The sequence below is a fragment of the Brassica napus genome, chromosome A1, assembly GCF_020379485.1.
Source record: "Brassica napus cultivar Da-Ae chromosome A1, Da-Ae, whole genome shotgun sequence".
Classification (NCBI taxonomy): Eukaryota; Viridiplantae; Streptophyta; class Magnoliopsida; order Brassicales; family Brassicaceae; genus Brassica; species Brassica napus.
The window spans coordinates 16,728,174-16,753,763 of record NC_063434.1 but is presented as its reverse complement, the minus strand read 5'-3'; the positions used below and the strand labels follow the sequence as shown (position 1 = coordinate 16,753,763).

The window sequence follows — 25,590 nt, the reverse complement described above, 5'->3', positions numbered from 1 at the left end:
GGACGAAGACCCTTTTTTCGCAATCTTTTTCTTGCTCGACATCTTTACAATTCTCTTGAGAAAATAGAGGAAAAGGGTGGAGAGAAAGATAGAAATTTTTTCTTAAGAAAGATCTTAGAGAAAGACAAGAAAGGGAAAAAACTATGAAACAAGTTAACTCCCTTCTTATAGGCATGAGGATTTACTATTCAAGCTCGGACTTTCGGATAATAATTCCATCCAACACGCCTAACTTGCCAAACATGCCTAACCGCACGCTAGGATCCTACGACGCATGATCCTAAAGGGCTGGGGGGCTAACTGTTGGGGTTAAAAACGGTTATGACGGAATTACCACCCGAAAATCCTCGGAGATCGTATTTCCGAAAGAGATAGTAAAAAGAAGGATACAACTTTCATAAAATATAACCAATACGAAGTTTTTACGAAGAAGTATCCTTGAAGATTCAAACCAAACAAAACCAAACTCGGTCGCTGCGTAATTACCGCGCATACACGCCGTCTGGTCGCTACGTAGCAACCAAGCCCGAGCCAAGCTTGGTCGTTATGTAGCGACCGAGCGTCCGTCTCGCTCGGTCGCTACGTAGCAACCTAGCGCTCGTCCCGCTCGGTCGTTACGTAGCGACCGAGCTCGAGCCAAAGCTTGGTCGCTACGTAGCGACCGAGCGATCCTCCCGCTTGGTCGTTACGTAGCGACCGAGCGATCGTCCCGCTCGGTCGCTACGTAGCGACCGAGCTCGGCCAAGCTAGGTCGCTACGTAGCGACCGAGCGATCGTCCCGCTCGGTCGCTACGTAGCGACCGAGCTCAAGCCAAAGCTCGGTCGCTACGTAGCGACCGAGCTCGGCCAAGCTCAGTCGCTACGTAGCGACCGAGCGATCGTCCCGCTCGATCGCTACGTAGCGATCGAGCTCAAGCCAAAGCTCGGTCGCTACGTAGCGACCGAGCGCTTGTTCCGCTCGGTCGCTACGTAGCGACCGGGCTCGAGCCGAAGTTCGGTCGCTGTGTAGCGATTGAACTCTTCCGAACATCGACAGACATCAATCCATGCATTCTCGTCAAATCTTCGAATGCTATCTCCCGAAGACCGTAGTAAGCTCAGTCCATGTTTTTCGCTATTCCAACTCATCGATCAAACTTCGCGGATTAGAAACCGCGGAAAATTCGTAGTAAACGTGTCGAGTCGGAAGACGGCCCAAAGGGACCTAAAACACGACTCAAGGCCCATCCTACGATTTCTTAACCAAAAGCCCGTAAACCGCAGCACGGCTTACGCTTGGCCCACAAGGAAGGATAAATGTCAAGTTTCCGCGGATAAATACAGAAGTTTTGAAGATAATTGTGAAGATCGGGAAAAATGGAATATCTCCATTTTTATGCTATGATGGCTTAAGGGCAGAAGAGTAAAAGCGTAAACCAACCTTGGAGCTAGTATATAAGGAGTCCAAGGCGAGGAGCATGGGGGAGAACTTTTTTAGAGCAAACTTAGCACTTAGAGCAATTTAGGCAATTTTCCGTTTTTGTTATTTCGAGCTGCGACTCAATTAGGTTTAGCCGTCTTAGGGTTACTAGAACTAGGATTCTCGCCGACAGCTCTCGAGCCCAGGCTTATACCTTGTTGTAAACGCTCACACGCAAATTCGGAATAAGATCTTCTTTGCTCTCTTTTTCGATTTTTTATTCTTTATCGTTGTTATTCTCGTGTTCTGATTGCTTGACGTGTGGTAATTAGCAGATATCCGGGTCCTCTGGGAAATTAGGATTTTTCTAGTTTCCTTATTTAAACGGAAATCGACAGTGCGAATTTCGGTTCCCACATATATCAGCATACCAGGGTCGATCTTTTGAGTTTCTACCAATTGCGTGCACCTCTTGTTGCGATTTTTCATCATGTGGTAGATTTGTCTTATCACCCACAACGTTAACTTCTATTCAAATGTTTATTTATATAGACGAGGTGCCGTGATTGTGGTTACTAGGGGATCGAGGTGTTTCGATACTGTCGCTATCGATCGATGTATTACTACTTAAATCTACCGATATGTGTTTCTTCGCATCGATCAATCTCTCATTGGTAGTGAGAGATATTTGACCTACGAAAGATGTGTCTATTTGTGCAATGTTCTCTGCTGGGAAGAAAACGTATATAGGGACGTTATCCTCTATTCTGATTCGAGAAAGATGGTCAGCGACTCCATTATCTACTCCTCGTTTATCTTTAATTTCAATATCAAATTCTTGGAGTAGTAAAATCCAGCGTATGAGTTGGGGTTTTGCATATTTATTTTGCATTAAATATTTAATGGCAGCGTGGTCAGTGTGAACTATCACATGTGTGCCAATTAAATATTGATGGAATTTTTCAAATACATAGACTACGGGTAGTTCTTATTCTGTTGTTGCATAATTCTGTTGTGCTTCATCAAGCGTACGACTGGCATAGTAGATAGCATGCAGCTTTTTATCTTTCCTTTGGCCTAAAACTGCTCCTATCGCAAAATCACTTGAATCGCACATGATCTCGAAAGGAAGATTCCAATCCGGGGCATGAATGACGGGGGCATATATAAGGGATTTTTTTTAAATCATCGAAAGCTTTCATGCATTATGGGGTAAAATCGAACTTTACTTCCTTGCACAAGAGGTTATTCCAAGGTCTAGCAATCTTGCTGAAGTATTGTATAAACCTCCTGTAAAAGCCGGCGTGTCCGAGAAAACTTCGCACGTCTTTTACATTTTTGGGTGCTGGTAGACCGGTCATCACCTCGATTTTAGCTCTATCTACCTCTATACCAGAGGCGGAAACTGTTGGGGTCAAAAACGGTCACGACGAAGTTAACGTCCAAATCTCCGCAATATATAAATATGACTCTCCGCAACATAGCTTTTCGAGATAAAGTTTCATCTCGAACTTCATTTAGATCAAGCATAAGCTATGGTAAACATACCCAAACCAAGTACGGATAAGTTCGAGTATCACAATCGGAACACAGACAAACCAACCTCGGTCATTGCGCAAACTACCATACATGCACGCTGTCCGGTGGCTACGTTGCGACCAAGCTCGAGCCAAGCTCGGTCACTACATAGCGACCGAACGTCCGTCCCGCTCGGGTGCTACGTAGCGACCGAGCGCTCATCCCGCTCGGTCGCTACGTAGCGACCGGGCTCCAGCCAAAGCTCGGTCGCTACGTAGCGACCGAGCTCTTCCGAAACGTCGATACGACACCAGTCCATGCATTCTCGTCATACCTTCGATGCTATCCCCCGAAGACCGTAGCGAACTCGGTTCATTTTTTCCGCTATTCTAAATCGTCGATCAAACTTTGCGGACTAAAACCACGGAAAGTTCATTCTTTATCAAAAGAAGTCACAGTAAACGCTTTGAGTCGGAAGACGGCCCAAAGGGACCTAAAACACGACTTGAGGCCCACCCTACGATTTCTTAACCAAGAGCCCGTAAACCGTAGCACGTTTTACGCTTGGCGCGCAAGGAAGGATAAATGTCAAGTTTCCAAGGACAAAATACGAAATTTTGAGGATAATTACGAAGATCGGAAAAAATGGAATATCTCCATTTTATGCTATGACGGCTTAAGGGCAGAAGAGTAAAAGCGTAAACCGACCTTGGAGCGAGTATATAAGGACTCTTAGGCGAGAGGCATGAGAGAAAAACTTTTTCAGAGCAAACTTAGCACTTAGAGCAATTTAGGCAACTTTTCGTTTTTGTTATTTCGAGCTGCGACTCAATTAGGTTTAGCCGTCTTAGGGTTGCTAGAACTAGGAATCTCGCCGACAGCTCTCGAGCCCATGCTTATACCTTGTTGTAAACGCTCATACGCAAACTCGAATAAGATCTATTTTGCTCTCTTTTCGATTTCTTATACCTTATCGTTGTTATTCTCGTATTCTGATTGCTTGACATGTGGTATTAGCAGATATCCGGGTCCTCTGGGAAATTATGGGTTTCCTAGTTTCCTTATTTAAACGGAAATCGACAGTGCGAATTTCGGTTCCCACAGTTTAGCTCTAGAAGGAGGGGGATACGGATCAATCTAACCCGCAAAAGCCAGATCACGCTCAATCAGACACGTCAACTAACGACGCAGATAACGTGCAGACTCCTCTTAACGGAGGCAGCGGCACCGATATCCAAACTCCAGCAGCGGACGTATCCGCGGCCAACGCACCAGCCAACGCCGCGGCGCTCGAGGAGTTTAAAAAGATGTTCGCCACCTATGAAAAAAGGTCGGAAGAACATGACAAGCTCGTGAGCACCTTAACCAAACAGGTTGAAACCTTAACGGCAAGGACTCGAGCAATCCGCCCCCGCGGAACCACTAAAGTTCGCGGGAAACGACTCGACTTCGCTACCTCACTCGACAGATCTGGAGTTGCGCGGGAACGACCTTCGGGTCAAAACCCTAGCGAGAAATCTCCCGTCGAAAAGGGGAACCCCAAAAGTCCTCCGCCTCCTGCAAAGGATTCGGAGGATAACAAAGTCGAACGCATTGACCTGGATCCTAGCGATGTCTCCAACGACACCGATGAGAACGTCGACAGACATCCAAGAAGGACCAGAAGCCGATCTGCTCGTGAAAGCTCTCCGTTCGACAAACAAATGACGGAAGAGGAGGAAATCATCTATTGGAATGAACAAGAAGAGCTGGCTGAAAAGCAAACCGAGCTCATTCGCAGTAAACGCCGACAGACTCAGAATTTTACTGACGAGACGCTGGATATCTGCGATCTTCACGACTACATCACCAAGACTGCGGCAGAAGTAAGAGCCGTAAAGTCTCAAATCCATCATGCTACTAGCGCTGCCCCCGAGATCGACAGGCTGCTGGAAGGGGCCGGAAGACCCCCTTCACCACTCGCATCTCAGATATGAGGGTTTCCGATCCGGGAAAGATCAAAGTACCAAAGTATGACGGTACGACCGATCCAAAAGCGCACCTTCAGGCTTTCCACATTACGATGGGAAGAGCGAGACTGAAGGATGGCGAAAAAGATGCCGACTATTGCCGCCTGTTCGTCGAGAATCTAGAAGGAACAGATCTCGAATGGTTTGCACGCCTTAAGCGAAACTCTATCGGGAGTTTCCGACAGCTCGCATCATAATTTCTCAAACAATACTCTATGTTCATAGATAGAGAAACTTCCGATGTTAATCTCTGGAGTCTATCCCAGAGGGAAGACGAACCCCTCTGCGAGTTTATCAGCCGATTCAAGCTGGTGATGTCCAGGATCAGCGGGATAAGCGACAAAGTAGTTATCGACGCGCTCATAAAGACGCTCTGGTACAAGTCGAAATTCAGAAAATGGATAACTCTCGACAAACCGCGGATGATCCAGGACGCCCTCCACAAGGCAACGGACTACATCATAATCGAGGAAGAAACTAAAGTTTTGTCTCAAAAACATAAGTCGACAAGACCATCCTCGAAAGATGTAGATCCGAAAGCAAAAAAGAAGAACTCTCGTAACGACAAATATGTCCATCACGAGGGGGAAGATCTCCAAGGAGCGCATAATTACGCGATCAATTCAGACCAAGCCCGAACCACGGGTAATACGTGGACTCGCAATCAAGGATATGACGAAAACACCTTCTGCGAGTTCCACCAGTCCCGAGGACACTCCACGACCAACTGCAAAGTCTTGGGAGCAAGGCTGGCCGCGAAGCTACTCGCTGGAGAGCTCTCAAAAGTAACCAGCGTCAAAGATCTCATCCTCGATTCCGATCGCCCTCCAAAGAAGAACAGAAATCCGCCCACTGAGAAATCCCCTCAACGAAACCAGCCCAGGGATAAACGCGGCAGGAGGCCGGATGATAAGGGGAATGATAACAATCGTCGCAGAGTCAACATGATCATCGGAGGATTGCAATACTGTAACAATAGTGTTTCGGCCATCAAGGCTTACCAGCGGAAGGCAGAGTCAAGTGCAAACTGGCCTACCTGGTCTTCTCCTTGAGATGGCCAAAATTCCTCGATCACCTTCACAAAGGAGGAAGCTGGCGGCATCGTCATAGATCTCGTCATACGAAACCTAGAAGTCGGAAGGGAACTCATCGACACGGGAAGCACGGTCAACGTAATCTTCCGCGACACCCTCAATCGAATGAGCATCGAACTCGGAGAAGTAATTCCGACGCCGAAACCGCTCACGGGTTTTTCAGGCGAAGTATCGATGACTCTTGGATCAATCCAGTTGCCAGTCATGGCCAAGGAGATCACGAAAATCATCAAGTTCGCGGTAGTCGATCATCCCACTATCTACAACGTGATCATGGGAACTCCATGGCTCAATGCCATGCAAGCAGTTCCGTCAACCTACCACCTGGGTCTCAAATTCCCAACCCCAAGCGGAGTCGCGGCTATCTGGGGATGTCAAAAACAGTCGCGGCTATGCTTCCTTGCAGATTACAAGTTAATGCAAATCACGACCTCTGCAACAGCAAATCGCAAACGCACGAAGATAGATCAATCTTCGGCCAAAAACGCCCCAAGGAAAGACGATTTAACATCGTCTGCCGACGCAAACGCATCGGACGTCGAAACTCAACACGAGTCCGAAGCCGACGCTACACTCAACCGGGATATCCGGAAAATAGCATTAACCCGGCCACGATCGACATGGTCAAGGCGGTCAGCACGGCGACTACCGCCGAGTAAAAAACGCTCGCGGCATGAAACAGAACTACGAGATGACTTGTTCTTCGAAGGGGGTACGTAGGCAGCTCGTCGAAAGACGAGTTCAGCTATCCCCCTCTCTAAAAAGGGGGGGGGGAGTGGGTGCGTATACTCGTATACTCCCACATAGGAAAGATGCATTATTGTTATCAAGTTTTTAGAAATTCCAAAAACTTTTACTACAATTTACATTACTCCTTTTTATTGAAAACGCTTACGCTTCAGTTAACGCAAAAAGTTTCAGGACATGCATGGAAACGTTAAAACTCTTGTCAGCGGCCTCATCCGGCCCAAAATCGCAAAATAATCATCCTTCAACACTTAAAGGTACACGTATAGTCCTCGAAACAACTACGAGACATCGCAAAGTTAAAATTCGAAGATGATGCGAACAAATTGTCCGAACGCGACCACCAAAACCTTACACCCCGTTCGTTGATTGGCCCCGACAAACACGCCAGCCGTCTTAAACAAATGCAATTCGATCACTCTTTTGATCTTCAAACGTCCAACACAAGGACGAAAACGCGCTACAACAAAAATCCGAAATTTTGGTTTAGCACTTCCAGTTGACTTAAAAATTGCCTCTGAGAAGATGCTCGATTCGTACCATACAAGTCGTATAAGCCGAGAACCTATCGCGGACTTTAAATCGTTACAAATCAGGAAGAAATCACAAAAGGAAAAACGATAGCCGGCTAGTCACCGCACAAACCTTAAACCGAAAGTAAACCTAGGTCTTGCCCTAAACCCATCACATTGGTCTCAAACATATCAAGACATGATATCTAAATGATACGAGATCTTAAACCATGTCTCTCCGTTCACACCTCAACGTTCCCAAAAATCGTAAGAATAAGTATATCTTCTACGAAAAATCACGAACGAACCAACATATTGAATATCTCATCGGAATTAAATATGAGACGACAACTCATATATATAAAACCGCGTAAAGCGGTAGAGATTCAAAGCCACCAACGGCCAGTCCCGATAAACAATAAAACGGCCAAAACAGGCCCATACAATCTCTCGAATTAAAGGCCACATTCGGCCACAAACATAGAACGGATAGACCAGCGCCTCCCTCTCAATGATCACTCCACCTCTCATGGTCCAAAGTAAAAGTCCCCGTACAACGAAACACCGAACGCATCCGTAGGACGATCCCCTTCCTCGCCACCATCGGGAAACCCGGTCGCAACCTCCTCAGTATCAGGGGAAACCGGGATGGGATCCCAGAACCCTTGGATCTTCCCGTCGATCGAGGGAATGAGCGCCTCAGCGTGAGCATGTTCGTTCATGCCGCTCTTCATCAAGCTCATTTCCTTCTCGAACACGTAGTCGTCGGCTTGCGTCCTCCAAAGACTTCCGACTGAACCACGGCACTCACGGAAATCACCCACCGAGGTAAAGGCGTCCTTGAGGTTCCCATACTCGACCTGGAACTGAGAGGCACGAGTCTTCATCATCTCAACGATCTCCCTTTTGCCCTTCCTTTCCGCCTTACGGACAGCCCGCGCATAATCGCGAGCAAGTTGCGCATCTCGCTCCAACATCTCACCTTTCACGCGAGCGAGATCTCGTTCCGCTTTCTCCGCTTTAAAACGATATACCATAGCTTCCCTATGGCTCGCCTCAATGGCCGAGCCAAGCAAGTTAAGACCCTGCGAAACCGATTAACACGTTATAAGCAGAAAAAGAAACACCTAGGCAATCACCTAAATTTTCGAAAAAATCTAACCCCGCTGATAATGCGAGACCCTTCCGCGATGACCTTCGTCCTCCCTGATTCATTCGTAGGCGGAGCAACGTCGAAGCCCGAGGGTAGACCAGCGAAGAAATCATCGAAGTCTGGAATAGGAACCTCGCTAGAACCGCTTCCGTCGCCATAAGCAAGGTCTGGATCCCATCATGGAAGCATAGAATCATCCGTCAAAAACTCTATGTCACCAAGATCGATATCCTTCCCCTTTGAAGAGTTCCACCCCGTCACAGCATTGGGTCAGCGTTGGGACTCTGATCATCGGACTCGGAGTCGTTCCCCGTTTCTGCAGGATCGGGATACACAAACCTTAGCGCCTTCCGAACTCGTTTCGGCGTAAAGGAAGTCCAGAAAAATGGACCATTCCTAAGAAGATCCCTCACTTCAATGATATCCTCGGGGAACGGGGCAAGCGGGTTGATGAAGGGACGATCATTCGGCAACCTCTGGAGCAGTGGGATACAACTCTCTTCGACAGACGCAGCGTCTATACGAACAAAGAAGAAAATTTTCTTCCACGAGTTAAAGTTGGAGATAAACCTCTTAACCACCGACATGAAGATCTGAGGAACCCTATACTTGTCCTTATCCTTGACGAGCTGTAGGGAGAGACCGTGCTCGTAGCTTAGGATCAGGATTCCAATGAGGTGCTGAATGGCAAGGGGATTCAGCTGGCTTATCGCCATCTCGAAACGGTCCAACACTCGGACGACGATTTCGGTAATCGGGAACCACAAGCGACAAGGCACTACGAACGCTTCGTAGCAAGTAAAATAACCCTCTGGGGGGTTATCAGCGCGTTCCCCTCGACGAGGAACCCGGAACTCCACCGTGCTCGAAATGCGGTAGAACGACCGCATGATCTCGAGGAACTCGTCGGTACTCCTGCTTGGTGCCCCTTCCTCGACTGCACGATGGGTGAGGACCGGGAACGACTTCTCTTTGGTAGGAGTCATCGAACTGTAATGTGCAACCCACCATGCCTCATTCTCGGCGGGATATACCGAGTGAGGCACAAACTCTATCTTCGGAACAAGAAGCTCTTCATGAGAACTTATGGACGAAGACCCTTTCCTCGCAATTTTTTTCTTACTCGACATTCTACTCCTCTTTTGGGAAAATAGAAGGAAAGGATAGAGAGAAAGAAAGAGAGTTTTCTTAAGGGAAATCTTTGAGAAAACAAAAATTGTGAAGAAGTTACCTCCCTTCTTATAGGCATGAGGAATTACTATTTACTTGCAGATTTTCGGACACGAACTTCGCCCAAATACACCAATCTCGTCCGAACTCGCCATACCACGCGTTAGAATCTCGCTGGAAATACACGATTCTAACGGGCTGGGGGGGCTAACTGTTGGGGTCAAAAATGGTCACGGCGAAGTTAACGTCCAAATCTCCGCAATATATAAGTATGACTCTCCGCAACATAGCTTTTCGAGATAAAGTTTCATCTCAAACTTCATTTAGATCAAGCATAAGCTATGGTAAACATACCCAAACCAAGTACGGATAAGTTCGAGTATCACAATCGGAACACGGACAAACCAAGCTCGGTCATTGCGCAAACTACCGCACATGCATGCTGTCCGGTCGCTACGTAGCGACCAAGCTCGAACCAAGCTCGGTCGCTACGTAGCGACCGAGCGTCCATCCCGCTCGGTCGCTACATAGCGACCGAGCTCGAGCCAAAGCTCGGTTGCTACGTAGCGACCGAGCTCAAGCCAAAGCTCGGTCGCTACAAAGTGACCGAGCGTCCGTCTGGTTCGGTCGCTACGTAGCGACCGAGCGTCCGTCCCGCTCGGTTGCTACGTAGCGACGGAGCGTCCGTCCGGTTCGGACGCTACGTAGCGACCGAGCGTCCATCCCGCTTAGTCGCTACGTAGCGACCGAGCATTCGTCCTGTTCGGTCGCTACGTAGCGATCGAGCTCCGCCAAGCTTGGTTGCTACATAGCGACCGAGCACTCGTCCCGCTCAGTCGCTATATAGCGACCGAGCTCGAGTCGAAGCTCGGTCGCTACGTAGCGCTCAGTCGCTATATAGCGACCGAGCTCGAGTTGAAGCTCGGTCGCTACGTACGTAGCGACCGAGCTCTTCCGAAACGTCGATCCGACACCAGTCCATGCATTCTCGTCAAACCTTCGATGCTATCTCCCAAAGACCGTAGCGTACTCGGTTCATGTTTTCCGCTATTCTAAATCGTCGATCAAACTTTGCGGACTAAAACCGCGGAAAGTTCGTTCTTTATCGAAAGAAGTCGCAGTAAATGCTTTGAGTCGGAAGACGACCCAAAGGGACCTAAAACAAGACTCGAGGCCCACCCTACGATTTCTTAACCAAGAGCCCATAAACCGTAGCACGGTTTACGCTTGGTGCGCAAGGAAGGATAAATGTCAAGTTGCCGCGGATAAATACGAAATTTTGAGGATAATTACGAAGATTGGAAAAAATAGAATATCTCCATTTTATTCTATGACGGCTTAAGGGCAGAAGAGTAAAAGCGTAAACCGACCTTAGAGCGAGTATATAAGGAGTCTTAGGCGAGAATGAGGGAAAAACTTTTTCATAGACTTAGCACTTAGAGCAATTTAGGCAACTTTATGTTTTTGTTATTTCGCGCTGCGACTCAATTAGGTTTAGCCATCTTAGGGTTCCTAGAACTAGGAATCTCGCCGACAGCTCTCGAGCCCATGCTTATATCTTGTTGTAAACGCTCATACGCAAACTCGGAATAAGATCTATTTTGCTCTCTTTTCGATTTCTTATACCTTATCGTTGTTATTCTCGTTTTCTGATTGCTTGACGTGTGGTATTAGCAAATATCCGGGTCCTCTGGAAAATTAGAGTTTTTCTAGTTTCCTTATTTAAACGGAAATCGACAGTGCAAATTTCGGTTCCCGCAAAAACCTTATGTTCTAAAACAATGCCATCGTTAACCATGAAATGGCATTTTTCTCAATTTAGGAAAAGATTCTTTTCTTCGCATCTTTCCAATACCTAGCATAAGTTATCGAGGCAACTCTTAAAATTCGATCCATAGACTGAAAGTCATCCATAAAGACTTCCATAAAGTCTTCGATCATGTCTGTAAAGATTGACATCATGCAACGTTGGAAAGTGACGGGAGCATTACAAAGTCCAAATGACATTCTGCGATACGCAAATTTTCCATAGGGGCATGTAAAGGTCGTCTTTTCTTGATCATCTAGATGTATGGGAATTTGGAAGAATCAGGAATATCCATCAAGGAAACAATAATACTGGTGATTAGCTAAACGCTCCAGCATTTGACCAATAAAGGGTAGGGGAAAGTGATCTTTCCTAGTAGCGGCATTTAATTTCCTATAGTCGATACACATCTGATGTCCAGTTATGGTACGAGTCGGGATGAGTTCATCGTTTTCGTTCTTCACTACTGTAATACCTCCCTTTTTGGGTACAACATGTACGGGGCTTACCCATTTACTATCCGAGATAGGATAGATAACTCCAGCATCTAGGAGTTTAATAATTTCTTTTTTGACTACTTCCTTTAGATTCGGGTTTAAACTCCTTTGCTGTTCTACTGACGTTTTTGCGTCGTCTTCCAAATGGATACGGTGCATGCAAAGATCAGAAGAAATACCAGGAATATCATCGAGAGAATACCTGATTGCTTTCCTGTATTTGTGTAGTTTATTTAGTAATAACGCAAGTTCTCCACTAGTGAGATTGGCGTTGACAATAACAGGATAGGATTTTTCGTAAAGAAATGCATATTTGAGACCACTGGGAAGGGGTTTTAGCTCAACTTTTCGTGCTTTGTCTTTGGACCAATTAGATAATGAAGATGGTTGTCGATCGACGGCCTCTCTGAGGTATCGACCGATGATAATGTCTGAGTCATCATCTTCTTCGATGTTCGTAACCTCGATACTTGCATCCATCAGTCGCACGTAATCGTCTGTTCTGTTATCTATGCTGAAGATTTCACTTTCTACATGAGTAAGAGCATTTTCTAAGGGGTCGCCTGACCACATGTCTATGAAAGATTCCTTTTCTAGCTCAGAGACGTCTTCCACATAGAAGGCGTGGTCATCTATCAAGGGTCGCTGGATTAGCTTTTCCATATCAAAATTCATTCAGATGTCCCCGATGTTCAAATTTATACGTCCTTCCTTCACATCTATGATCGCTCCAGCCGTAGCTAGGAACGGTCGACCCAGAATGAGGGGGTCTTTTGGTTCTTGTCTGTATTTTAAAACGACGAAATCCGTAGGTATGAAGCAGTTATTAACTTTCACGAGTACGTCTTCGAGAATTCCTTCAGGTACCCTGATAGATCGATCAGCTAGAACTAAGGTTATCGGAGTTGTCATGAACTCGTCATATCCTAAGGTCACTGCGATGGAGTAAGGCATAAGATTTACGCTAGAGCCATGATCACATAGTGATCGGGGAAAACGCGTGTTTTGTATATTGCAATCCAGGACGAAACTACCAGGATCAAGTCTCTTGGCTAAAGTTCTCCTTGAAATATTGCACTTACTTCTTCCGACAACATCATCACGCTTTGTTCTGCAATTGGATAGTTTGGGGATGTCATATCCTTCACATACTTCTTAATTGAAGGTGCTATTCTCATAGCATCACTAAGGGGCATTTCCACAATAATTTTATCCAATGCTTTCTTGCAGATTGCGTATTCTAATGATTTCTTAGTCTGGATTTAGGAGGAAAACGGGGGTAGGGTTCTATAGACTCTTTCAATAGTTGGTTCGGGTAGAGTAGGGCGTCGATCAATAGGGTTATTCAAATTTTGATCGCCGATAGGTTCCACCAGTCGATCGACGTGGGTAGCATACTGCCGATCGATTTCGGCCTCAATTTCCGAATCTTCTTCTATTTCTAAGTCTATAGTCTTTTCCTTATTATTTTCAGCGGTAGACTTCTCGTTTTCACAAGAAGGTTTTAGGTGAGGGTCATCAAGAAGTATAGGCTGAGAATCACTCTTGCATGTTTCATCAGCATAGGCATAATTACCAATTTCGGTGTTGTTCTTCGTGTTTGTCGCGAGATGTTTTCCGCTATGCAACAGTACAGCACTGACTTGACGTCTCGGATTTAAATCAGTTCTCCTGGGAAGGCGTCCTGTTTCTCTTTTAATGGCAGTCACAATTTCAGCTACTTGACTTTCTAATTTTCGGATAAGTTCACTCAAAGAATCTGCTTTCTCTATTAACTTTACGTAAACCATATTTATTTTTCCGTAAAAATCTGACTTTGTTTTACGGTTCCCAGTAAGTGCTTGTCTGATATTGAACTTCTCCTTTCCTGTGCGTGATTTCACAGAAATGTCATAGGTTTGGGTGAAACTATCAACGTTAAATATGGAATAGGGGTCTGAATGGCTTATCTCTTCTTCTAATTGATTTTCCGTATCAGACAAGGCATCTTCTTCGATCTGGGCTATATCAGATCGGTGTTGATTCTGAAGGAAAGAGTGGAGTGAATTTAGGGAATTCTTGATCTCTTCCAAATCTGAATTTTCTTTTGAATTTATCGAATTTCCAATTTCTTCATCCATCTTTTCATAGGATTTTCCCGTTGCTATATTTTTGATAAGGCGTCTGGCATCTTTGGGAATCCTAGTGACGAAATTTCCTTCACTTGCCGTGCGAGTGTGGTTTTGTAGCTCAAGTTAACACCTCCATAGAAGATGTTAAGGAGTTGTGGTTCTGAATAACCATGATGGAGGCATTCAAGTTCATAACCGCTGAATCTTCCCCAGGCGTTCTTAAACGATTCACGTGGATCTTGGCGGAATGTAAAGATTTGTCTCCTCACTTCCCAATAGCAATCATCATCGAAAAATTTCTTTAGGAAGGCGTTTCTAATCTCTTTCCAACATGTAAGTGATCCTTCTGCTTAACAGTTTAGCAATCTGATAACATCTCCCTTTAGGGAAAATGAGAATAGTTTGCAACGATTATATTCATCTAGAATTAATTATTCCCAACCTTCGATGTGATCTTGTGGGTGCTCAGAAAGAGATCCACGGAATGGGTTTCGACAAACCATACAGTAGTAATCTGCGTAAAACTTCGATTTCTTGGTATCGTCTCATGGTATTTTAATAGCGGACCTATTGGAAAAGGTTCTACCAGGGTCTAGGTAGTCTTGCATAGGCAATTTTATCTCTTCATCTCTTGTTAAGGTGGGATTTATCTTAACAGGGATTTCAGTCCCCTGTTTAGTTTGGCTAGTTGCATTGCTCATTTGACCTATTGGTTCAGTTTGGACTACTTCCTCATTAATAAGCTCGGTAGGAGAGGACTTACCTGCTTCCGGCTGGGCGATGTCGATCGATGTCGGCAGCTCCGTGTCGGTTGATTCTTCGGGCTCTACGTCGCTCGATAACATTCCATCTTTGTCTATGGATTCTTGGCTAAATCCTATGTTCTCCATTCTCTAGTGTCTGTGTAGACAGAGAAAGAAAGAAAACTTAGCAAGTTTTTTCGTAACAAGTCTATACTAAATTATAATTTAAATCTATTGGTAACAAGAAAGAGTCCCCGGCAACGGCGCCAAATTTGATATGACTCAAATTACCCTAAAGAGTGAATTACTCTCTCAAATAAGAGGTTCAGATGTAGTACTTAGGGATCGAATCCACAAGGACTCTAGGATTAATCAAAAGATCTAAAAGATTAGAAATAAATATAGACTGAAAGGTTTGTTTGTTTAAAAGCAGTAAATGAAGAATCGAACAAGGCAATTGTTCGGAGGTTTAAGTTGAAGTTGTTTCAAGGATGGAAAACAGCTAGACTTAGGAAAATTCTCAGGTATGAAAGGTATGTAACTTAGTTTAGACTAAAGGGTTTGATGGTTTTTGAACTCAAACAATGGTAAAACCAGATAAGTTTTCTTTACTAGATCTCGGATCTCAAATGTCGTTTATTGATATCGAGAAAGAGTCGATCGATGGTCTTATAAGGACATCATCAATACACCTTTCAAACAATCGGTCGACGCGTCGATCGATGGTTCTTCTAGCAAGCACTGCGAGCGAGTTTGAATCTGTTCTCTAACCTTCTAGACCAACTCTCGTTGCTATCTAGTCAGTTAGATCACACTGGCTATTTCAGGTATTGAGGGTAACGGCTGGTTATCTCAATTAATCCTAAGATCTAAAATGAGGGTGATCAATCCTAATTTTAGCATTAAGCTCAACAAGCATGAAAGAACAATCAAAACACCTTTTTAACAGTCTTATTAGCAGCACATGTTTTCAACCTTTATGAGAAACCTAAATCTAACAATTGGGTTTACTCAGACATATTCATGAGAGACAAAATCATGATGGTATGAATAAAACTCAAATGAAATACTTAAACACAGAAAGTAAGAGAAATAGAAATAAAGGAGTTCAAGATCTTCTCTGTTATGCAGTCTCAGATCTATCTCTCCATTTCTAAGCTCTCCAAATGGTAGCCAAAATGCTTCTTCTCCACTCTAGGTCTTTGGGCAAGTCTGCCTCTAAAATGATACGAAACCCTACATATAGCCTCACAGGCGGCTAAGGGTTTAAGTTGCAGATCATAAACTTTTAAGAAATGAAATCTTCTAATTTCATGATTAATCCTCGAGTGATCCGATATCGATCGATGGCGCTGAAAGGCTGTCGATCGATTTGTATTGGCGATGCTATACGCGTAAAAGTACTCTAACGTGTCCCAAAAGCATCATTTCCTTCCATCAAGTAACTGAACCTGTAATTGCTTTGAAAAGACTCTAAAACGTAGTGCATTGATCTTAAAACTCTTATATACCATGACAAAAAGTGGGTGAAATTCATGGTATATCATGGGACAAGGGCATTACCAATATGTACCTCAAGGTCTCTCATGATGCCTCCTGAGCTTCTTTCTGAAAGGTCCACGAATGTGAAAGATTCTGATGAGGGCTCTATTTTCAGACCCAGCTGGTCTGCCATAACCGTAGGTAGTATGCTGACTGATGCTCCTGTGTCACAAAGTGCATGGGGAAATTCAATACCCTTCATGACACATGGTATTGCAAACTTCCCGGGATCACTCTTCTTCTTCAATGTGATCTTTAGTTTCATCCTTTCCCTAACATGATGAAACATTCTCCTAATGTCCTCGTTAGTCTCCTTAGTCTCTCTGAAGAACATCCACAACCTATGTGTGAAATAAACTTCATCAAAAGGTTTCTCTGCTGGGATTCTAAGGACTCTCTTAGTGAAACCATCCATCTCCTTCTCATTAGCTTCCCTCTTAAGGTTCTTAGGAATCTTTTCCTTCCTTTTCCTTAACCTTCTTCCTTCAGTTGCCTCATCTATTTGCATAGGCGCTTGTGTAGTGTCTGAATGGTTGGTTGTAGGTTCTGGTGGGTTTGCTAAGGTTTAGGTGGTGGTCTGAGTGCGTTGTTTTGGTCACTATGAATAGATGGTAACCGCACTCGGTAGGTGAGAGGTGCTCTTCGATCGATGGAAGGTGAGGGGAAGTCGATCAATATCGGTCTCTCTCTGTCGGTCGACGGCTGGCTCATGCGGTCGATCGATTTTGACGTAGATAGGGGAGGGTGGGTGAGGATGTTTTACTGCGAATTCCTCATGAGTCATGATTCGAACTGCACTACACTCCGCTGTCGATTTAGCAGATGACGTCGATCGTTGTCGAGAGTGATCTGCCGATCGATCTTCGTCATGGTCTGTCGATCGATGTGTACCATTGACATCGATCGACACCAATGTTGTAGAAACCCGTTAAAAAAAAGAAAAGAAAGAATGGTCGAGTATCTTTGTGGTGGTCGAGTTGCGGGCGATCAGATTGTTCTTGTTTGAACCATGAGTCAAGTATGCCACTAGGCCATGGTTTAAAAATGTCTTAGATTGATCAGATGGAAGTTTTGGAAGCAAGCACAACAGGATCAAAGCACGACAGGAAAACCCGAAATTAGACGAAAACCCTAATTTCGGTATTATGGAAGGTTTCGATGAAGCCGAAGGATCGGAAAATATTTACCGCAAAGGTCAGAGTTCAGATTGGAGTTTATTAAAAATATATAGTTCATCAAAACGGGAGCGGAAAAATATCGGGATTGATCGTGGGACGAAAAAATGCCAAAAGAGTCAAAAATCGCGTAAACCGATCAAGAAGCTCAAGGTGTCTTTATGCATATGGGCAGGACGTTCTGTCTATCACATCAGCCGCTGAGTGTCAACACAAGGAGGAGGTGTACACGTGCATGGAAGCTGCACATGCAGCTTGACATGTAGAAGCACGAGGTGTATTGACCAAGCACGAGGTGTCTCCGCGCATGTAACCGAAGTATGCGGCCAGCCATGTGTGTGATGCTGTGGCGCCTTGCATGAGTTCCAGTCATGAAACCTGACATATGTGGGGAGTGGTGGCATCCTGCATGTGTCCTGGACATGCAGCCAGCCATGTGGAGCACGAGGTGCCGCCGTGCATGCGTCCGGAGCCATGCGAAGCGACACACGGGCTGCCACCAACCTGAAGCTGATTGGCTGGTGTCTCCTATAAATACCCCACGACCCCTCCTCATTTCATCACATCCAGACCTGTCCAAATCCATTTCAAAACGTGAGAGAAATGTAGAAAAAGAAAGCAAGTGATTCCGAGCTATTTCGATAGATTTAGAGAGTTTTCGAGGTCAGTTCTCTATTGATTTCGAGTCAGCGCCTAGGGAAGGTTCTGTCCAACTGAAGATCAATCAAGTGAAGATAAGTTCGGATGGGAAGCAAGTCAACGTTGCTAGAGAGGGAGATAGAAACAAAGTGGCCGACTTAGAGTATAGTCGATTCTCACCGAGAAGGCCAGTTCTGTCCAATCGGCGATTCTCTACGATTGTGACGCGGAAGCTCTGTCCAATTCAATCCGTCCAAGCCAGTCATTTTCTCCTACAATCAAGTGGAGGTTCTGTCCAATATTATTTCAGTTCCACTCGAAGTTCTACTCGATGCTCTGCCGGGAAGTCCGAAGAACTGTCAAGAAGCTAAAGGAGGTTCTGTCCGAGTCCAGATCAGTCTGTCCAGACCTGTTAGTGTCTTCATGGTGAAGCCGAGCTTGTGTCCAAGACAAGATCAGTCTTGTCCACTCCAGTCATGTCCTCAATTAGGTTTTGGCCAAGTCCTCTCCGATCAACCAGCTGCTTATCGGCAAAGAACACTGTGAGTTATGATCAATTGATTGCTGGCTTGTTTTCATGCAGGTTCCCGTTACTTGGAACTTGGATCATGGCAGGAGGCCGGCTCTAACTGAGTAACGGTTTGCTAGTTAATAGTTGAGTATTAGTTGATTGAGTTGATAGCATTCTTAGTTATTACTTGGGAATCATAGTAGCATGCTAATGGTTAGGTTGATTGGTTAGTTAGCGAATGTTGAATGCTTGCTTGTTAATTAATGCTTGTTGATTGAGGTTAGTCAGCTCTTGGTAAGGGAGTGACTAACTGGTTGAGTTGTTTAGTGATGATATTGTTGTTAGTGTTGTAGAGTTAGAGTGTGATGCCATATAGCTTGTGTGTAACCCACCATGCTAGGCATGTTTGAGGTGGATTAGTGTTTCCTCGACCTCGTACCCGGTGGGTTTAAGGAAACCCCTTATTCGCTGGATCGAGAACACTCAGAGAGACGGGGTCATGGCCCATGGCTGAGTGGTTACACGGACGGGGTAGTGACCAGCAGTGACCCGACTGTACTGGGGCTGTCTCGTGGTGACCCGACCGTACTGTGGGCCGCGTTCATCTTGTAACAACCGGCAGTGGCCCGACTGTACTGGGGCTGTCGCGCGGTGACCCGACTGTACTGTGGACCGCGTTCGGTTGAAAGTTCCTTCTTCTGGCCTTTGTGGTAGGGTGATAGGATATTGCCGAGGATAGAGGAGGAACACTAAGTCACAAAGGGCCCTAGTTATAGTGTAGATACTGTAGAGGGTTGTTGAACCCTAGATTTAGTTGAGTTTGAGTTTAAGTGGTTAGCTAGTCATTAGCGGTTATGATTTCATATCGTTAATTATCTTGCTATTATTATCCACTGAGTATTTTGGATATTGCTTGTTGTTATGGAATTGTGCTATTAGGTGAACCTCTCGCTTTAGATTGTTTGGGGTGGGATAGCGAGGAGTTGTATTTGTTAGATGGGGATCATAATTCACTGAGTAACATTAGGTTACTCATCCAACTCTGTTGTCCTTTTTGCAGGTCTAGGTAAGGATGATCGGATAGCTTGGTGCTGGACTTTAGGACCGCCGGTGTAGATTTTCATGGCTTTTGTAAACGGTATTGAGTTATTTGTTTAGTTGGTTCGATTTGGCATTAGGGCGGGCCCAGTCTCGAATTATTCAATGTATGAATATTTCTTAAATCAATAAAGTAATCATTTTATATGCGTATCATGAGTACTCTAATATTTGACTAGTCCAGTCTAAGACAATGTTAGGTCGTAGTACGGGTTGAAAAGCCTTAGGCCTCGATCTAACGGAAAACGCTAACTCTAGGTACGGGTTGCAAAGCCTTGTGCCTTGACGCAGCGGGACGAGTTAGTGGATGTACTGGTCAAGGTCGTGGAGTAAATTTCGCGACTCTGACTGAATCGTCCCTAGCTTCTCACATAGCGCTTCCGGACCATGGTGTTGGGTTGGACGGTCAGTCATGTTCTTGTTTGATTGTTGGCTGGCCGGTTGGCCTTTCATCTCCAACCCTTGGTGTGGGTCGCCCGTCCGTCATGTTCTTGTTTGATTGTTGGCCGGTGGGTCGACCTATGCTTAGGACGGTTCGGGAGTGTTACAAATGTGATCCGTCAAAACTCATGGAGCTTTCAACTTCGAAATCTCCTTCTCCAAGCTTCACATGCTTCACCACTTGCCAGAAATCATCATCTATGATGGCATTTACGTGGTGTTCTGCTTTCTCAACTCCTGCCTCTCTAACCAAGCCTTCTTGCCTCTTTACAGTGTCTCCAGTCTGAACCATTTGCATTTCAAGCTTCCTCACCTGAGTCCCTAAGGTCTCAATCCTTGTGTTCAGACTGTAGTAGGCTGAATCTATCTTCCCATTGAAATCCACAGTGAGTTGTTGCTGTCCTTCCAGAACTCTGTCAAGCATTGCTTCAATCTTGCTTTCCTGAGTCTGTGGTGGTGGATTCTGGTATAATGAGTTTCCATAGCCTCTGTTGTTGTTGCTGAAAGGTTTCTGGAACTGTGAACTATGGTTACTCCACTGACCATTGCCACAGAAGTTTTTGTTTCCACCCTGGTTTCCAGACCTCTGAAATCCAGTACCTCCAATGTAGTTCACATCTTCTTCTCCTTCCATGTCTACAGCCTCTTCTCCTTCAGCTGAGCAGACTTGCTTCCTAAGAAGCACATGAACCACATCTAACTTTGCTCTAACTTCGTCCATCTGTTCCTTCCATAGGGATGCAACAGACTTCTTCCCCTCAAAGTCAGTGTTCTTGGTGCTGCTGCTATTTGCTAGATTTTCTATCAGTCTCACAGCTTCCACCAGATTCCTAGTGTTGAAGTTTCCCTCGTTAACTGTATCAAGAGCCATCTGATACCTCAAGGCGATACTTCTGAAGAAAGTGCTCAGCAGTTGCACTTCGTTGAATCCATGGTGTGCAAAGTCTCGCTGGAAGAACTTGAATCTGATACACGCATCTTTGAAAGACTCTCCAGTCTTCTGCGCGAATGTAGCGATATTTCTCCTCAAGTCTTCAGCGCGTGCCTCATCAAAGAAGTTTCGCAAAAAAGCATTCTTGATGTCGGCCCAGGATGTTAGAGATCCTGTGGGTAGCTGCTTAAGCCAGTGCATCGCTTCTCCAGTCAGAGTATACTTGAAGAGCTTGCACAATAGGTAGTCCTCGGGTACTCAATCCATACGAATAGCAGCGATAAGATCCTCGAACCTCTCCAAATGGTCCATAGGATGCTCGTGTGGTAACCCAGAGTAGGGTATCTGCGACACGAGTGTGTAGTACTGAGGCTTCAGCTCAAAATTCTGCTTATGAATCTTTGGAAGTCGAATAGCTGATCTGTTGGCGTAGTACTCATCTGGACGATTGTAGTCAGCCAGTGCCCTTGGTTGAGCAGCCTCTTCTATAGGTTGAGCAGCTCCTGTAGCATCAGTATCAGAGTTTACATTCCCCTGAGCCTCTAGTTTCTGACTTGTTGCATCACACAGATGACCATCCTAGTCATACAGGTTTCCATTCTCGTCCTATCTGAGAAAAACAATCGCAACCATGTTTCGCGACTGATGATCGATCGATGTACGTGGTGTAGTATCGATTGATGACGAACGATGTAGATCGGTCGACGATGAAGGTCGGGTGTCGGCCGGCGGTTGGGTGCGAGAATCAGTCGACGTGAAAGCTGCTGCGTCGATCGATGTGGAACATTGGTCTTTGCGGATAGTGCGTTCCAAGTGAGCAGGATCTTCTAAGAATAGCAGGTGTTTGTCCTTGTTGATTCTGGTACTGCTGGGCATGTACCTGAAAACACAAGAAAAAATTTTGTGTCAGAATGGGGGTAGAGAAAAGAATAAGAATCAATAACACTAAAACTAATGGCGATCAAAGCTCCCCGACAATGGCGCCCAATTTGGTACCACTCAAATTACCATAAGGAGTGATTTACTCTCTCAAATAAGAGGTTCAGTTGCAATACTTAGGGATCGAATCCACAAGGAGTTAGGAAACCTATTAAATCTAGTAAGGTTATTAATTCTAGGTATTTGTTGTTTTATGGGTTTAAAAGTAAATAGCAATCCTAATTGAGCAAGTTTATTGCTCGACTAACAACATGATTGGGGGTGTAACTTATTGGAAGATTGATATCACTCAAATTACCCTAAAGAGTGTTACTCTCATCAAAAGAGGTCGAGTTATAGTACTTAGAGATCGAATCCACAAGGAGCTAGGGAACCAATTAGATCTAAACAATTTATAATAAACTAGGCTAATAGATTATAAAGCAGTAAAATAGCAATTAAATAAACAAAGCAGTAAACAAGTTGAACAAGTCAATTGTTCAGCTTGGCAAGGGTTGTTCGATGGAAGGATGGTTGCTAGATCTAGGGTTTCTATTCAGGTGTTGGAGATTATAATTCCTATAGATACCTACTTGTTGCATGCATGATATGTTAGAGCTCAACCGCTTAACTCAAAGATCAGCTGTCGCATGTTTCACTGGTTAACTCGCAAGATCTCGTGTCTCAACGGTTAGTATCTTGATCACGAAAGAGTGTCGACCAATGGTCCTATTGGGACATCGACCGATACACCTTTACCTACGTCGACCGATAGTCAGTTGAGGACATCGATCGACGGGTTCTAACCAGGCCTATGCGGGAGATGATTTGCCTTATTAGGATGCTAAATTGGCGGTTAGCCCTCTCTAGCAATCCTAATATGATAGATATATGTCAGGATGGGATAACAAGGATGCTTGTGTATGCAATCCTATGATCAATATTCTAGTTAATTACTCTAGAAGAAGCAATAAGTATAGATCTATCATGAATATCACAACAAGGCAGATCTATAGTTTGGGGCTAATCCCACAAACCTATCTGAACCCTGGATCTAACAGGTGGATCTACTCAGACATGAAAACAGAAATCATAAATGAATAGATAAAAAACTGAAATGAAATAGATAAATAAAACCAAAAGAGTTCTAGGAGGACTCTGATAGGAGTTACTCCCTTCTCTCCTCTCAAAACTATGAATCAAAGAAAGTGTGTAAAAAGCGTCCGCCGTCAACAATGGCTTAGAAATAACATAAATAGGGTTTCTGGTCGTCCAAGGGCATTCTGGTAATTTGTGGTTACTTCTGGGCTTCACGCAGTCATAAAATATACAAGGCCCACGATCTGAGATCTCCATCGATCGACGTGCAGAGTGCTGCATCGATCGACGTGGCTTCCTCTTCTCGGCAGCTTCCTCTCCCGAGGCAGACTGACCACTCCTCAGTAAAACAGGCATAACTTCTGCTACAAGATTTTGATTGACCTGAGACCGGTGGCATTGGAAAGCTAACTCAACGCTATATTTTGTGACCAAATATGGGCTAAATCTAACGGTCGAAAGGTCTCCATCCATAGCTAAACATCTGACGCGTCTGTGCAACTCTGCACCTCCAAAGGCTCCAAAAGACTCAAAAATAACGTCCCTGAACCTGTAAATACTCTAAAGAAACTCCAAAACATAATAATTGTATCTTAAAACACTTTAAAACACTTATAGACCATGATTAAAAATGGGTAAAATATATGGTCTATTAACTCCCCCAGACTTACCCTTGTGCTTGTCCTCAAGCAAAACTGACGGGCAGTCTCTCTGAAAGAGGTTTTGAAAACAGCAGGGACTCACATGATTTAAAACTTAGAATCATCACCTCTATAATATTGCAATCCACATCTAAGAAGTCCTAATCACAGAAGCACATTATACAATATCGTAGCTTAGCAACCAAATTCACCTAGCCAACATCTTAGCAAATCATGTCTGATATTCCCCTTTACCAACCTCATTTTTTAACATAAATAAATGTGTATGCTTTAACTTGGGAGTATGTGGGAACCAAAATTCGCACTGTCGATTTCCGTTTAAATAAAGAAACTAGGAAAACCCTAATTTCCCAGAGGACCCGGATCTCTGCGAGAGCCAACGACAAGTAACCAAACTAATGCGGAAAATATGAGAAAACATGATAAAACGAATTTACAAAGAAAGTAGATCTTATTTCGAATTCGCGTAAGAGCGTTGCGATCATTACAAGAGAATACAAAGGCTTTGGCCGCAGGGGCCGTCAGCGAGTTACCTAGTTCTAGCAACATAAAACCCTAATCCTAGTTGAGTCGCAGCTCGATAACAAAGGACGAAAAAGATATCTAAAAGGCTTAGATTGATTTCGGACTGAACCTTGTTAAAGGCTGCCTACGTACCCCTTTCGAGGATCAAGCCGTACGTAGTTCAATTGATAGAGCTGGACAAGAGATCGAACTGCCTGGGCGAGTTCGTCTAGTAATTGAGTGCCAGTCATAGAAACCGAACTTGTGGAGAATAAGCCTAAAGTTTCTAAGTGCAGAGAATTCCGAATCTAAAAAGTTATCTCTCTCCTCTTGCTCCTCGCCTAGGACTCCTTATATACTAGCTCCAAGGTCGGTTTACGCTTTTACTCTTCTGCCCTTAAGCCGTCATAGCATAAAAATGGAGATATTTCATTTTTCCCGATCTTCACAATTATCTTCAAAACTTCCGTATTTATCCGCGGAAACTTGACATTTATCCTTCCTTGTGGGCCAAGCGTAAACCATGCTGTGGTCTACGGGCTTTTGGTTAGGAAAATCATAGGATGGGCCTCGTCCCTTTGGGCCGTCTTCCGACTCGACACGTTTACTACGAGTTTTCCGCAGTTTCTAATCCGCTAAGTTTGATTGATGAATTAGAATGGCGGGAAACATGGACTGAGCTTGCTACGGTCTTCGGGAGATAGCGTTCGAAGGTTTGACGAGAATGCAATAACTGGTGTCGTATCGATGTTCGGAAAGGTTCAATCGCTACACAGCGACCGAATTTTGGCTCTAGCCCGATCGCTTTGTAGCGACCGAGCGGGACGAGCGCTCGGTCGCTACGTAGCGACCGAGCTTGGCCGAGCTCGGTCGCTACGTAGCGACATCGCTCGGTCGCTACGTAGCGACCGAGCTTGGCTCGAGCTCGGTCGCTAAGGGACGGACGCTCGCTCGCTACGTAGCGACCGGGCTGTGTGCATGCTTGGTCGCGGCGTATCGATCGAGCTTGGCTTGTCCGTGGTCCGATTGTCGTACTCGAGCTTGTCCGTGGCCGAATTGGATACATGTCTGTTTCCTTCGGACAATCGGTATTTAGTGGTTCAATTGAGATTTGAACAAGATTTTACCGCAAGGCTCTTTGTAAAGATATCTTTACGAAGATTACTTTTTCGTAAAAATGTTAATGCTGATTTTTACGGACTTTTAGACATTGATTCCGTCGTGACCGATTTTGACCCCAACAGTTAGCCCCCAGCTCGTTATAACCATGAGTTTACAGCGTGAGGTTCTAGCGAGTGGCCTGGCAAGTTA

At 44.9% G+C, this 25,590-nt stretch overlaps 1 protein-coding gene across 1 annotated transcript; it reads right to left on the bottom strand.

Moving 5' to 3' along the window:
- Positions 1–12,581: 12,581 nt before the first annotated feature.
- On the bottom strand, positions 12,582–14,026 carry LOC106448845. Its single transcript, XM_013890672.1, has 2 exons — positions 13,305–14,026; positions 12,582–13,017 (listed from the first exon to the last, which is right to left on the bottom strand). The coding sequence occupies exons 1-2, from the start codon at positions 14,024–14,026 to the stop codon at positions 12,582–12,584; spliced, it is 1,158 nt and encodes a 385-aa protein (XP_013746126.1).
- Positions 14,027–25,590: the final 11,564 nt, after the last annotated feature.